The sequence below is a fragment of the Triturus cristatus genome, chromosome 9 (genome assembly GCF_964204655.1).
Source record: "Triturus cristatus chromosome 9, aTriCri1.1, whole genome shotgun sequence".
NCBI lineage: Eukaryota > Metazoa > Chordata > Amphibia > Caudata > Salamandridae > Triturus > Triturus cristatus.
The window spans coordinates 1,148,148,375-1,148,164,398 of NC_140592.1; the positions used below are offsets into that span (position 1 = coordinate 1,148,148,375).

Below are 16,024 nucleotides of genomic sequence, written 5' to 3' on the forward strand. Positions count from 1 at the left end.
TAAAGCAGCAGCAACCTAGCGCTGGATACACTCACTGTTGACTGTCAGAGCGCCTCAGACACGCTCCTCCTGAAGGTATTCAGCAGCATCTGCGCTGCATGGAATCCCATACCCCAGAGCCCGACCCCAGCTTGCCTCTAGGATTACCGGTACTCTCTTGACACAAGGAGAAGTTCCGGTACTCTAGGGGAGAAAACTGAGAAGTGCCGGTACTCAGTACAGGTGAGTACCGGCCCATTTAAAGCACTGTTAAAGTGAATTAAGGGTGAGTTTATGGTAGGGAAGATGTGGGATGAAGCAGAAGGAACTGTGGGTCTAGCCAAATGTACTTTCTAGGCCCCAACAAGCCCAAGCAGGTAAGTCGATAGAGGAATTTGCCTTTATACATTCTGACCTTCAATTGTATGCACTGCTCAACGCCTAACAAGAGCACCCAACTCAAGGTAGTGCAAAGATAGAGAAGGCCCCTACGAGATCCTTTTCTATGCTGGGGTTCCTTGCATATCCTGAACCACACGTGACAAGTATCCTCGTCCAGTAGACTGCCAGGGCCACAATTACTGTGTTGTGTCCATTGGATCCCTACGCCATATATGCCCACACTCCCGGTTTAGGTGGGAGATATACTTTTAAGCAAACATCGTCCTATTTTACCTTTTCCTTTTGAAAATTCCTCCAGCTGAGCGTCAGTTAACGGGGAAATTAATTTACCCCGATCTTTTCCTCCAGGTTCCCCTCTCCGGTGTTTCTAAATGTTGGCATATATGTTACACACTATTCCTGTATTGATCCCTAGGGATACCCATACAGAGTCCACTTTCTACTTCATCAGCCCCCTTGAATTTTCCACGGAGAACTCACTCATCATCCTTCAACTGTCATGGCGAACGACACGAACCCATTGCAAATGAACTCCCTGTACCATTATGCTCGTCTCTGTGGTCTTACTAGCACCCTTGTGATCCATGAGTGCACGTGCACCCTCTACTAAAAAAAATGAATGTTTCATCAGCCCACTAAGGATTCGAGTCAGGTTGCCTCTTGCTATATCATACATGCCAACATTTTAGAACAGTAAATTAGGAGATTTTGATATAAAACGCTTATTGAAGCTGAGGTCATTCCAGGTGGTATTTCCAATCCGTCTTGCCTGGTGATGTCTTACTGTCTCGGTCTGCTTGCCTCTTACTACACCCTCGAACCCCCGATGTATACAAATGCCCCCGTAGTTTCCCTGCCTCTAGTACATCCATTGGTTCACTGAGGAGGGGGGATGGAGGGACTGCAGTGCAGTTCCCCATGTCTGTGGGACGTCTAACTGGGCCCTTCATTCATTCCACTGCCTGGTTCATTGGTCCTCGGGATTTGCTTCAATGGGTCTTTCATTCTGCCCAAGCCCGTGAAAGAGTAAGCATTGTGTTGACACTCACGACCCTCCATTAGTGCCCATACCCTTTGTCCCTTACCGTCAGCACCGTAACGTTCCACTTGGACACCTCAGCAGCGCCAGTGGGGCACGGGGGTATCAAAAGGAGCTGTAGAAGAAGAACAGCTGGCAGCCAGCACAGACTGCTGCGTGCAGCCATGGTGAAGAATGACAGCACCACTGCTCCGCCTCCTGGGGGAGGAGCGATCGACGTAGGCAGCTGCCAAGACTACGGCCACTCCAGGGCAACATGTGTATTTCCGCCTGACCTACACGACGGTTCGAGTGTAGAAATAGATGACGGCGGTGTCTATTATAGCTAACGTGGTGGCCACTTTGGACGACCTCCTCTTGTAGTCTTATATGATGTATGTTGAACGAAAGATTCAAAAGGTACTACGGATGAAAACAATACTTCGAAATACTTGTAAGATCTACCAAGTATATATATTTTTTCATAATTACAAGTGTGCTGATTCTCTTTTGGCTTAATTACATTTTCCTAACAACGCTTGATGTTTTATTTTGAACGGCGGCAGACGTTTTAAGTGTGTTTTGTTGGTTGGTATGGGTCCGCCACAATAAATGCTACTATAGTACGTTAAATGTACTTCCATGCTATAAATTAGCTTAAACTGTGCCCAATCCAAAGACCATAGACGCCGGAGTAACCCATTCTTAGGAAGCTGTCCTCCTCATATGTATGTTGGCTATTTTACGAATGTCCCTCCATCTAACAATCTTAAATCGCATTACAATAGATAGGTTACGTTATATTTAGATGACTGTTAAGCTTTCTAAATTTGTGATATATATATATATATATATATATATATATATATATATATATATATATATATATATATATATATATATTTGATTCAGTCAATGAATGCATGTTGATAAAAGGTACTTTTCACTACTTCGTAATCAGACGATACAATGCTTCCGAAACAGAATAGTAATCGAAATAGCAACCTTTCTCCTCTTGCTTTTCCCAAACCCACTCCCATCGGCGGTAATATTGCGAAAGCGCATAACCGTAGTACTTTCAAAATGGTTTTTCAATTAGCAGTGGAATTGGTTTGCCAATTAATCTTTTTTCTCTTTTCTTATTTCGTTTGAGTACTTCTCAATGCCGTCCCTCTGCTTCCTGACTGGGAGGTGTGAGGTTGGTACATTGTGCTGCACATTACTTGCCTGGCGCTTTTTCGGGAGGAACTTCCCATGAAGTTATTAGGATTGCATTGCTTTTGTATTACATGCAAAGTTTAATTAACTATTATCGTTCAAAACACCTGGTACTTTCTTTAACCCGTACTGTTTGCATACTTAACTCGATTTTGATTAGCAAGTGTCGTCTCCGTGACCTTATAAACAAGCATTTGCAATGCAATAGGTCTCACATTTGCGAGAGTTTGAGCTATTGGCATTGTAACTGACAATGCCTTTTATATGTTTTGAAAACCTGCAAGCGGTGCATGAACACGCACTTTGGGCCCCATTTATGTTTTTTTTTGCTGCAGGCTGCTGCGCTGCCCTATGGCAAAAGAAAAGGGCAGGAATGCGCCCTATCTATTCCATTCCTGTCCTTTTCGCCTACGCCAGTCCACAATGGGCTGCCGTGCGCCAACGCAGGCACCTTTGCATCGTGGTGCAAGGGTTTCTGCATTGCGGGGGTGATTATTTTTGTGCAGGAAGGGAAACCTGCACAAAAACAACAATCACAACAGGCTTTTTCCTCTTTCTATGTTTGCTGCAGAATGGGGAGGTGTACGTTTTTGGTGCTGCCTCAGACTTACGATTTCTTGTAAATCTGGGGCAGTGTCAAAAAGCCATGGATGTTGCTGGGAACGCCCCCAGCAACACCCATGGAATGCCCCTTTCTTGTAGGTTTCTGCGTGAAAGGGGCACATATTTATAAGGCCAAGGAAAGCTACGTAACGTGTTTTTACGTGGCCTTATAAATATGTCAGCGGCACATTACGCCACCAGAACGTCAAAGAAGTGACTTTCCGGCGACGCAATAGTGCCGGTAGGGCATCTTTGTACTTTAGTTGTTGCGTAAGAGAAGCAAGGCTGGCAGTAACTTGTCCTCTTTCACTACCAGCCTTGCTTCTTGCAAGGCCTATTGCATTACAATTGATTACAATTGATTGTTCTACATTTGGTTTTGTCCCATTTGCTGTGTTCAGTTGGTTTGTTACAAACGTTTATGTGTCAACTTCCTGCCCTAGTTTCTGCTGATTCCTATCACACTAGGTCGTCTGTTGGAACATTATTTTTGGAAGTGAGGCACTCTTATCTCATGCATGTGACACCAAAGTGCACACATTTCCCTGGAGGCCAAATGCTTTCGGTTTAATTCTTAGTGCTACCGAGAGGTTTAATGTAGACTGCAAATGTCTTAGGCCATGGGGTAGGCAGACCTCAGGTGGCATCAGAATGGAATCTAGTGCTGCCCTGGAACCCAGTTACACATGGTCTAGGAAGCACCAGTTCTCCCACTGTTCTGATTGATAGTGGAAACAGTTTCCCAGTGCTGCAAGGGGGAAAGGGTTAACGACCTGCACATGCTGCCACCAAAGTAAACAGAATATTAAAGCTTGACAAGGGGAAACCCGTAAGGTAGGAAGGACCCAGGGTGCTTACTATTTTGAAAAACAAGAGGTCCTTCAAAAACAATGCAACATGCGATAAATATAGACCAGAATCGGCTCTATATCACTTGTACAATGCCCAGCCGGACATTGAAGTTTTAATGATCAATAGAATTAATTTCTGACATACAAATAGAATGTAGAGTGGGACACAGTCCTGTGTCCTTACAAACTGAACAGAAAGTACAGACAGTCAAACACAAGAAACATACATCAGGCTGAAGAATGAAGCTTATAGCCAGTACGAAATACAAGGGCAAGCTTTCTTAAAGGTACAATGACATGCACAATTTTTAACAAATGCGTTTAAAATGCATGTTTGTACATGGGGTCGACGACGTTTCGATCTATTCAACCAATACATAGATCATCATCAGGACTAGAGAGAATAAAAGCCTGAATTTACAATTCCTGTACGAATGGAAAAAGGGAGAAAATAAGAGAGAAGGGAGAGGTACATTAAAACCTAACAATACTGTGAGAAACAATAATGTCAGTAACCATGCACGGCATGCCATACGTGAGAAACACACCAGACGGCTGGTTGTTGACGCAAAGGAATTGGTATGACCGGTGAAGTAACCGAATGATCGAGGCTAGCACGCACGCTCAGATGGTGAGTTGAAGAAGTGCAAGGGACTAACAATGGTACGTAGTGGAGCGTGTGGTGAACCGCCAGATAGTGTTCGGTGAAGTAGTACATGATCACGCTAGCGAACAGTCAAGAAGACGTGAGGACTAACGGTGAGCCGGTAACGTCGTGACTAGGAACGCAAAGAAGGCGGGAAACTAACCCAATTCAGAAACGAATCGCTCCTTGAGTAGTTGCACAAGGTTCCAAGTAAGGAGGTGGTTGCGCGGATCAGCCAGGATAATACCAGGGGTTCAGCTGAAAACTAAGGACGGAAACCAATTACAACCAGAACAGCCAAGGAAGGGAAGGGCGGAATGAGGGAATGTGGACTCACCAATTGTTCGCTGCAGCTTGTTGAGGGAATTAAGGGAACGACCAACTACCCAGTAAGGCGGCCTGAGAATCCAAAGTCCGCCTGTGGAGAACCATAGCGCGGGAGTTAGGGGTGAGGGGAGCAGGGTCGTGGAGAGAGAGCACATACGCGCCGATAAAGCACTTACCAGCATCAAGGGGAACTGCACGATCGCGAGTTGGTAGTGACTGGATAGGCTGGAAGGTATAAGAAAGCCTCAGGAGTCACGTGACAACCGGACCAAGGTCATGTGACAGGAAGTACCGGCTGTGCTGGGACGTGATTACGTGAGTGAATGGACGGCGGACATGTTGGGTCAGTGTTAGGTGAATAAGGTGAAATGGAAAACAGAACGAGGTTGAGTTAAAACAATACGAGGTTGAGTTAAAACAATATCGTAATTTCTACAATTGTCACAGGCAGGGAAAAAAATCACAGAATTTTCAAAAAATGCAGAAGGGTCTAAATAAGAGAAAGCCAATCTTCATTCCTGTTAAGACCATTGCGAATTGTGTCAAGTTGAATGATAAGTTTCAGCTCTTCTTTGTTCAGGATTTGTGCCAGATCGCCACCTCTTGGAGGCAGCTTGATGATTCGCAGAACAGTCCATTTAATCTCATTGTCCTGGTGATTAGCCTGTTTGAAATGTTCGACCAGTGGTGCGTTGGGGATATTACAGCGAATCCTGCTGCGGTGTTGACCAATCCTTGTTTTAATCTTCTGGGTAGTCTGCCCAATATAGTTTTTCTTGCATGGGCACTGAATCAAATAAATCACATTACATGCGTTGCAATTTGAAAAACCATTAGAATTAATGACAATGTCACCAAACGAAAAGGATTTACCTTCTAACGTCAGATCACATAAATTGCAGTTGCCACATTTTGCGTGCCCCACCAGTGGCGTGAGACCCCAATATGAATTAAGAGTTGTGGGAGATGTTTTTTTGGGGATTGCAGCGCGCACTAGGTGGTCTTTTAAATTGCGGTTTTTGCGGAAGGCAAATAGTGGTCTTTCCAGATTAAGGCTGCCCGCATTCAATATGGGCCAGTGTTTCAGGACAGATTTGCGCACCTGGCTTGAGATGACAGAGAAGGTGGTGACACATACAATTCTTTTGGTTTCTTTTTTGGGGTTGGGTGTGAGCAGTGTTTCCTTAGGGCAATACCAAGCCCGTTTCTGGGCGTTGCGAACAAGACGCTTGGGGTAACCTCGAGCTTTAAGTTTTTCAGAAAGGACTGAGGCCTCGGTGAAGTAATTTTCTTTAGAAAAGCAATTACGCCGAATGCGCAAAAATTGAGAGTATGGTAAAGAGTCCCTCAAGGCCCTAGGGTGATTACTCTCATATCTGAGCAGTGTGTTCCGTTCGGTGGGCTTCCTGTAGAGTTTGGTTAGGAGCTCACCTTCAGAGTGATATATGGTCAAATCAAGGAAGGGAATGGATGAGGAGTCACTGGAGAGTGTGAACTGGAGGCCTAAACAGTTGTTGTTAAGCCAGTGCTGGAAATTGGACAGTGAGTCAGTGCTATTGTGCCAGATTAGAAACATATTGTCTATATATCGACGCCATACTTTGACGCCTGATATAAAGGGGTTAGTGGGTGACAGAATAGTGGTAGTTTCAAGAAAATCCATGCACAAAATGGCCAAGTTCGGGGCAAAAATAGCGCCCATCGACGTGCCTTTAACCTGCTGGAAAAATATGTCATCAAAGCAGAAGAAATTCCTAGTGAGGCAAATTTCAAGTAATTTCAGAATAAATAACGTGGGGACTCCATGCGGTCTCGGTCTAGAGTCAAGAGTTTGCTGGATAACTCTGAGGGCAAAGGGCTGTGGAATATTGGTATAAAGTGATTCCACGTCAAGGGTACAGAGGAGGTGCTCAGAAGGATCAAATGGAAGGTGTTCGATCAAATTGATCATGTCCATGCTATCTCGAATATAGCATTGAGTCTGGGGTACGAAGTCTTTTATAAAATAGTTGACATACTGGCCTAGCGGTTCTAAAATAGAGCCGCAACCCGAGACTATAGGGCGGCCAGGGGGAGAGGTAAGGTGTTTGTGTATTTTTGGAAGAGTGTAAATTACCGGTGTTCTGGGTGATTTGGCATTGAGAAATTGGAATTCTTTAGAGCTAAGAAAACCTTCATCTCTTCCTTCAGTGGTAATTCGAAGTATAAGAGCCTGTAATTCATTTGTGGGGTCTCTAGGCAGTCTACAGTAGTGCTCAGCGTTGTGTAGTTGGCGGAATACCTCTGCTTTGTAATCAGTCAGTTCTTGTAAAACAATGCCACCACCCTTATCTGCGGATTTAATGATAAGGGAGTTGTTACTTTTTAAGGATTCAATAGCTTTCTTTTCTTGAAGGGTTATGTTAAATGGAATAAACTTTTTGGTGTCTTTCAAAGCGTTGAGGTCTTTGAGTACCATTTTTTCAAAGGTGACAATTTCCACCGGTACCATGTTTGACGTTGGAAAAAAGGTTGAGGGGGGGCGGAATGGTGTAAATGCAGTCGGTTGAGGTGTGGCATTATTCAAAAAGTAGGCATACAGACGAAGGCGTCTGAAAAATCTGAGTAGCTCGGCATGAAGGTCAAGATAGTTGGGATGCGTGGTGGGGACAAAAGAGAGCCCTTTGCTAAGCAGAGATAATTCAGTGTCGAGTAGGTTGTGTGTTGAAAGATTAAAAATGGGAATTGTTGCCAATTTTGGGGTTGCGGTTGTAGCGGAGTTTACCATTGGTAAAACTTCTGTCTGGTTTGACGTTCGCCGGGTTGGTTGTACCATCTCTGTGCCCGTTTGACTCGCCCCCGTCTCGATGGTTCTGTCTGGCCTCTGCCTAAAAAATTCTGGTTCCGGGAGGAAGTGCTGGGGCCCTCACCTGGGTCAGAGTTATCGGAGGAATCTGCTGAGGTGTCTGAGAAGCCAACAAGGGTATTCCGTTTGTTAAAACGTCCCCAAGGTCTGTTGTTCTGCGGATTTGAGTAGGACCTGTTGGTGTAAAAGTCTTTTTGAAGGTAGGGGTATGTACGTTCAATTGAGTATGCTTTGATATCCTTCTTGACTAGAGAGACTTCTTGTTTTGTTCAATTCTATGGAATTCATCAACGGATTTTTGGACAGATTCAATCAATTTCTTGGCCTCAGTAACTGAACTAGAGTCTTTTATCTGTTTCTCAATCTCAGTCAATTCCTCATTGAGTGTCGTTAGTGTTTCAGTTGCAATATCGATACCCAAGACTAACCAATGTCTAGAACACGTTGTGCCAATATAACTGAAGTTGTTAATGTATTTAGGGTTATCCGTGAATATACCAGGAATATTTCTCACTTGGAGCCCCACAGGAATGATATCGGCTTTAAGGTATTCAGTTAGCATACGGACCATAAGTTGGAGACGGATCTGCTTCTTCTTACATTTTTCTAGTTGCTCTGACAGGGAAATATTTGGACTAGCAGTGTTGTCAGTTGAATCAGTAAATAGGGAGGGACCTTCGCAGATCTTCTTTATATATTCATCTGAATATAGAGGTGCATGGTCTGACATATTAAGTGTAAAGTCAAGGTTAAGTTAGAAAGGAATTAAAGGAGAACAGGGACAGGCCACTCAATTTGAGGGAATTAGGGAGAGCATCCCTTACAATCCAGCGATTGTGCTAACTATATTAAAGCTTGACAAGGGGAAACCCGTAAGGTAGGAAGGACCCAGGGTGCTTACTATTTTGAAAAACAAGAGGTCCTTCAAAAACAATGCAACATGCGATAAATATAGACCAGAATCGGCTCTATATCACTTGTACAATGCCCAGCCGGACATTGAAGTTTTAATGATCAATAGAATTAATTTCTGACATACAAATAGAATGTAGAGTGGGACACAGTCCTGTGTCCTTACAAACTGAACAGAAAGTACAGACAGTCAAACACAAGAAACATACATCAGGCTGAAGAATGAAGCTTATAGCCAGTACGAAATACAAGGGCAAGCTTTCTTAAAGGTACAATGACATGCACAATTTTTAACAAATGCGTTTAAAATGCATGTTTGTACATGGGGTCGACGACGTTTCGATCTATTCAACCAATACATAGATCATCATCAGGACTAGAGAGAATAAAAGCCTGAATTTACAATTCCTGTACGAATGGAAAAAGGGAGAAAATAAGAGAGAAGGGAGAGGTACATTAAAACCTAACAATACTGTGAGAAACAATAATGTCAGTAACCATGCACGGCATGCCATACGTGAGAAACACACCAGACGGCTGGTTGTTGACGCGAAGGAATTGGTATGACCGGTGAAGTAACCGAATGATCGAGGCTAGCACGCACGCTCAGATGGTGAGTTGAAGAAGTGCAAGGGACTAACAATGGTACGTAGTGGAGCGTGTGGTGAACCGCCAGATAGTGTTCGGTGAAGTAGTACATGATCACGCTAGCGAACAGTCAAGAAGACGTGAGGACTAACGGTGAGCCGGTAACGTCGTGACTAGGAACGCAAAGAAGGCGGGAAACTAACCCAATTCAGAAACGAATCGCTCCTTGAGTAGTTGCACAAGGTTCCAAGTAAGGAAGTGGTTGCGCGGATCAGCCAGGATAATACCAGGGGTTCAGCTGAAAACTAAGGACGGAAACCAATTACAACCAGAACAGCCAAGGAAGGGAAGGGCGGAATGAGGGAATGTGGACTCACCAATTGTTCGCTGCAGCTTGTTGAGGGAATTAAGGGAACGACCAACTACCCAGTAAGGCGGCCTGAGAATCCAAAGTCCGCCTGTGGAGAACCATAGCGCGGGAGTTAGGGGTGAGGGGAGCAGGGTCGTGGAGAGAGAGCACATACGCGCCGATAAAGCACTTACCAGCATCAAGGAAAACTGCACGATCGCTAGTTGGTAGTGACTGGCTAGGCTGGAAGGTATAAGAAAGCCTCAGGAGTCACGTGACAACCGGACCAAGGTCATGTGACAGGAAGTACCGGCTGTGCTGGTACGTGATTACGTGAGTGAATGGACGGCGGACATGTTGGGTCAGTGTTAGGTGAATAAGGTGAAATGGAAAACAGAACGAGGTTGAGTTAAAACAATACGAGGTTGAGTTAAAACAATATCGTAATTTCTACAATTGTCACAGGCAGGGAAAAAAATCACAGAATTTTTTTCAAAAAATGCAGAAGGGTCTAAATAAGAGAAAGCCAATCTTCATTCCTGTTAAGACCATTGCGAATTGTGTCAAGTTGAATGATAAGTTTCAGCTCTTCTTTGTTCAGGATTTGTGCCAGATCGCCACCTCTTGGTGGCAGCTTGATGATTCGCAGAACAGTCCATTTAATCTCATTGTCCTGGTGATTAGCCTGTTTGAAATGTTCGTCCAGTGGTGCGTTGGGGACATTACAGCGAATCCTGCTGCGGTGTTGACCAATCCTTGTTTTAATCTTCTGGGTAGTCTGCCCAATATAGTTTTTCTTGCATGGGCACTGAATCAAATAAATCACATTACATGCGTTGCAATTTGAAAAACCATTAGAATTAATGACAATGTCACCAAACGAAAAGGATTTACCTTCTAACGTCAGATCACATAAATTGCAGTTGCCACATTTTGCGTGCCCCACCAGTGGCGTGAGACCCCAATATGAATTAAGAGTTGTGGGAGATGTTTTTTTGGGGATTGCAGCGCGCACTAGGTGGTCTTTTAAATTGCGGTTTTTGCGGAAGGCAAATAGTGGTCTTTCCAGATTAAGGCTGCCCGCATTCAATATGGGCCAGTGTTTCAGGACAGATTTGCGCACCTGGTTTGAGATGACTGAGAAGGTGGTGACACATACAATTCTTTTGGTTTCTTTTTTGGGGTTGGGTGTGAGCAGTGTTTCCCTAGGGCAATACCAAGCCCGTTTCTGGGCGTTGCGAACAAGACGCTTGGGGTAACCTCGAGCTTTAAGTTTTTCAGAAATGACTGAGGCCTCGGTGAAGTAATTTTCTTTAGAAAAGCAATTACGCCGAATGCGCAAAAATTGAGAGTATGGTAAAGAGTCCCTCAAGGCCCTAGGGTGATTACTCTCATATCTGAGCAGTGTGTTCCGTTCGGTGGGCTTCCTGTAGAGTTTGGTTAGGAGCTCACCTTCAGAGTGGTATATGGTCAAATCAAGGAAGGGAATGGATGAGGAGTCACTGGAGAGTGTGAACTGGAGGCCTAAACAGTTGTTGTTAAGCCAGTGCTGGAAATTGGACAGTGAGTCAGTGCTATTGTGCCAGATTAGAAACACATCGTCTATATATCGACGCCATACTTTGACGCCTGATATAAAGGGGTTAGTGGGTGACAGAATAGTGGTAGTTTCAAGAAAATCCATGCACAAAATGGCCAAGTTCGGGGCAAAAATAGCGCCCATCGACGTGCCTTTAACCTGCTGGAAAAATATGTCATCAAAGCAGAAGAAATTCCTAGTGAGGCAAATTTCAAGTAATTTCAGAATAAATAACGTGGGGACTCCATGCGGTCTCGGTCTAGAGTCAAGAGTTTGCTGGATAACTCTGAGGGCAAAGGGCTGTGGAATATTGGTATAAAGTGATTCCACGTCAAGGGTACAGAGGAGGTGCTCAGAAGGATCAAATGGAAGGTGTTCGATCAAATTGATCATGTCCATGCTATCTCGAATATAGCATTGAGTCTGGGGTACGAAGTCTTTTATAAAATAGTTGACATACTGGCCTAGCGGTTCTAAAATAGAGCCGCAACCCGAGACTATAGGGCGGCCAGGGGGAGAGGTAAGGTGTTTGTGTATTTTTGGAAGAGTGTAAATTACCGGTGTTCTGGGTGATTTGGCATTGAGAAATTGGAATTCGTTAGAGCTAAGAAAACCTTCATCTCTTCCTTCAGTGGTAATTCGAAGTATAAGAGCCTGTAATTCATTTGTGGGGTCTCTAGGCAGTCTACAGTAGTGCTCAGCGTTGTGTAGTTGGCGGAATACCTCTGCTTTGTAATCAGTCAGTTCTTGTAAAACAATGCCACCACCCTTATCTGCGGATTTAATGATAAGGGAGTTGTTACTTTTTAAGGATTCAATAGCTTTCTTTTCTTGAAGGGTTATGTTAAATGGAATAAACTTTTTGGTGTCTTTCAAAGCGTTGAGGTCTTTGAGTACCATTTTTTCAAAGGTGACAATTTCCCCCGGTACCATGTTTGACGTTGGAAAAAAGGTTGAGGGGGGGCGGAATGGTGTAAATGCAGTCGGTTGAGGTGTGGCATTATTCAAAAAGTAGGCATACAGACGAAGGCGTCTGAAAAATCTGAGTAGCTCGGCATGAAGGTCAAGATAGTTGGGATGCGTGGTGGGGACAAAAGAGAGCCCTTTGCTAAGCAGAGATAATTCAGTGTCGAGTAGGTTGTGTGTTGAAAGATTAAAAATGGGAATTGTTGCCAATTTTGGGGTTGCGGTTGTAGCGGAGTTTACCATTGGTAAAACTTCTGTCTGGTTTGACGTTCGCCAGGTTGGTTGTACCATCTCTGTGCCCGTTTGACTCGCCCCCGTCTCGATGGTTCTGTCTGGCCTCTGCCTAAAAAATTCTGGTTCCGGGAGGAAGTGCTGGGGCCCTCACCTGGGTCAGAGTTATCGGAGGAATCTGCTGAGGTGTCTGAGAAGCCAACAAGGGTATTCCGTTTGTTAAAACGTCCCCAAGGTCTGTTGTTCTGCGGATTTGAGTAGGACCTGTTGGTGTAAAAGTCTTTTTGAAGGTAGGGGTATGTACGTTCAATTGAGTATGCTTTGATATCCTTCTTGACTTTGAGAGACTTCTTGTTTTGTTCAATTCTATGGAATTCATCAACGGATTTTTGGACAGATTCAATCAATTTCTTGGCCTCAGTAACTGAACTAGAGTCTTTTATCTGTTTCTCAATCTCAGTCAATTCCTCATTGAGTGTCGTTAGTGTTTCAGTTGCAATATCGATACCCAAGACTAACCAATGTCTAGAACACATTGTGCCAATATAACTGAAGTTGTTAATGTATTTAGGGTTATCCGTGAATATACCAGGAATATTTCTCACTTGGAGCCCCACAGGAATGATATCGGCTTTAAGGTATTCAGTTAGCATACGGACCATAAGTTGGAGACGGATCTGCTTCTTCTTACATTTTTCTAGTTGCTCTGACAGGGAAATATTTGGACTAGCAGTGTTGTCAGTTGCATCAGTAAATAGGGAGGGACCTTCGCAGATCTTCTTTATATATTCATCTGAATATAGAGGTGCATGGTCTGACATATTAAGTGTAAAGTCAAGGTTAAGTTAGAAAGGAATTAAAGGAGAACAGGGACAGGCCACTCAATTTGAGGGAATTAGGGAGAGCATCCCTTACAATCCAGCGATTGTGCTAACTATATTAAAGCTTGACAAGGGGAAACCCGTAAGGTAGGAAGGACCCAGGGTGCTTACTATTTTGAAAAACAAGAGGTCCTTCAAAAACAATGCAACATGCGATAAATATAGACCAGAATCGGCTCTATATCACTTGTACAATGCCCAGCCGGACATTGAAGTTTTAATGATCAATAGAATTAATTTCTGACATACAAATAGAATGTAGAGTGGGACACAGTCCTGTGTCCTTACAAACTGAACAGAAAGTACAGACAGTCAAACACAAGAAACATACATCAGGCTGAAGAATGAAGCTTATAGCCAGTACGAAATACAAGGGCAAGCTTTCTTAAAGGTACAATGACATGCACAATTTTTAACAAATGCGTTTAAAATGCATGTTTGTACATGGGGTCGACGACGTTTCGATCTATTCAACCAATACATAGATCATCATCAGGACTAGAGAGAATAAAAGCCTGAATTTACAATTCCTGTACGAATGGAAAAAGGGAGAAAATAAGAGAGAAGGGAGAGGTACATTAAAACCTAACAATACTGTGAGAAACAATAATGTCAGTAACCATGCACGGCATGCCATACGTGAGAAACACACCAGACGGCTGGTTGTTGACGCGAAGGAATTGGTATGACCGGTGAAGTAACCGAATGATCGAGGCTAGCACGCACGCTCAGATGGTGAGTTGAAGAAGTGCAAGGGACTAACAATGGTACGTAGTGGAGCGTGTGGTGAACCGCCAGATAGTGTTCGGTGAAGTAGTACATGATCACGCTAGCGAACAGTCAAGAAGACGTGAGGACTAACGGTGAGCCGGTAACGTCGTGACTAGGAACGCAAAGAAGGCGGGAAACTAACCCAATTCAGAAACGAATCGCTCCTTGAGTAGTTGCACAAGGTTCCAAGTAAGGAAGTGGTTGCGCGGATCAGCCAGGATAATACCAGGGGTTCAGCTGAAAACTAAGGACGGAAACCAATTACAACCAGAACAGCCAAGGAAGGGAAGGGCGGAATGAGGGAATGTGGACTCACCAATTGTTCGCTGCAGCTTGTTGAGGGAATTAAGGGAACGACCAACTACCCAGTAAGGCGGCCTGAGAATCCAAAGTCCGCCTGTGGAGAACCATAGCGCGGGAGTTAGGGGTGAGGGGAGCAGGGTCGTGGAGAGAGAGCACATACGCGCCGATAAAGCACTTACCAGCATCAAGGGGAACTGCACGATCGCTAGTTGGTAGTGACTGGCTAGGCTGGAAGGTATAAGAAAGCCTCAGGAGTCACGTGACAACCGGACCAAGGTCATGTGACAGGAAGTACCGGCTGTGCTGGGACGTGATTACGTGAGTGAATGGACGGCGGACATGTTGGGTCAGTGTTAGGTGAATAAGGTGAAATGGAAAACAGAACGAGGTTGAGTTAAAACAATACGAGGTTGAGTTAAAACAATATCGTAATTTCTACAATTGTCACAGGCAGGGAAAAAAATCACAGAATTTTCAAAAAATGCAGAAGGGTCTAAATAAGAGAAAGCCAATCTTCATTCCTGTTAAGACCATTGCGAATTGTGTCAAGTTGAATGATAAGTTTCAGCTCTTCTTTGTTCAGGATTTGTGCCAGATCGCCACCTCTTGGTGGCAGCTTGATGATTCGCAGAACAGTCCATTTCATCTCATTGTCCTGGTGATTAGCCTGTTTGAAATGTTCGACCAGTGGTGCGTTGGGGACATTACAGCGAATCCTGCTGCGGTGTTGACCAATCCTTGTTTTAATCTTCTGGGTAGTCTGCCCAATATAGTTTTTCTTGCATGGGCACTGAATCAAATAAATCACATTACATGTGTTGCAATTTGAAAAACCATTAGAATTAATGACAATGTCACCAAACGAAAAGGATTTACCTTCTAACGTCAGATCACATAAATTGCAGTTGCCACATTTTGCGTGCCCCACCAGTGGCGTGAGACCCCAATATGAATTAAGAGTTGTGGGAGATGTTTTTTTGGGGATTGCAGCGCGCACTAGGTGGTCTTTTAAATTGCGGTTTTTGCGGAAGGCAAATAGTGGTCTTTCCAGATTAAGGCTGCCCGCATTCAATATGGGCCAGTGTTTCAGGACAGATTTGCGCACCTGGTTTGAGATGACAGAGAAGGTGGTGACACATACAATTCTTTTGGTTTCTTTTTTGGGGTTGGGTGTGAGCAGTGTTTCCCTAGGGCAATACCAAGCCCGTTTCTGGGCGTTGCGAACAAGACGCTTGGGGTAACCTCGAGCTTTAAGTTTTTCAGAAAGGACTGAGGCCTCGGTGAAGTAATTTTCTTTAGAAAAGCAATTACGCCGAATGCGCAAAAATTGAGAGTATGGTAAAGAGTCCCTCAAGGCCCTAGGGTGATTACTCTCATATCTGAGCAGTGTGTTCCGTTCGGTGGGCTTCCTGTAGAGTTTGGTTAGGAGCTCACCTTCAGAGTGGTATATGGTCAAATCAAGGAAGGGAATGGATGAGGAGTCACTGGAGAGTGTGAACTGGAGGCCTAAACAGTTGTTGTTAAGCCAGTGCTGGAAATTGGACAGTGAGTCAGT

The 16,024-nt window shown here is 44.2% G+C and overlaps 2 protein-coding genes across 5 annotated transcripts in view; one reads left to right on the forward strand and one right to left on the reverse strand.

Moving 5' to 3' along the window:
- TMEM87A (transmembrane protein 87A) overlaps nt 1-1,627 on the reverse strand; it is a 161,008-nt gene extending 159,381 nt beyond the window's left edge. The window contains exon 1 of one of the 2 annotated variants that reach the window (XM_085627094.1): nt 1,467-1,627. In XM_085627094.1, coding sequence (XP_085483220.1) covers nt 1,467-1,586 — 120 coding nt within the window. In that variant the 5' untranslated portion in view covers nt 1,587-1,627. The remainder of the gene's footprint in view (nt 1-1,466) is intronic. The other variant, XM_085627095.1, reaches the window with a different exon arrangement.
- Nucleotides 1,628-1,703: 76 nt separating this feature from the next.
- GANC (glucosidase alpha, neutral C) overlaps nt 1,704-16,024 on the forward strand; it is a 386,043-nt gene continuing 371,722 nt past the window's right edge. Inside the window, exon 1 of one of the 3 annotated variants that reach the window (XM_085627093.1) lies at nt 1,704-1,819. The gene's annotated coding sequence lies outside the window, so the exon portion shown is untranslated. Of the gene's footprint in view, nt 1,854-2,505; nt 2,598-16,024 lie in introns of those variants that run through there. The other 2 variants (XM_085627092.1, XM_085627091.1) reach the window with 2 other exon arrangements.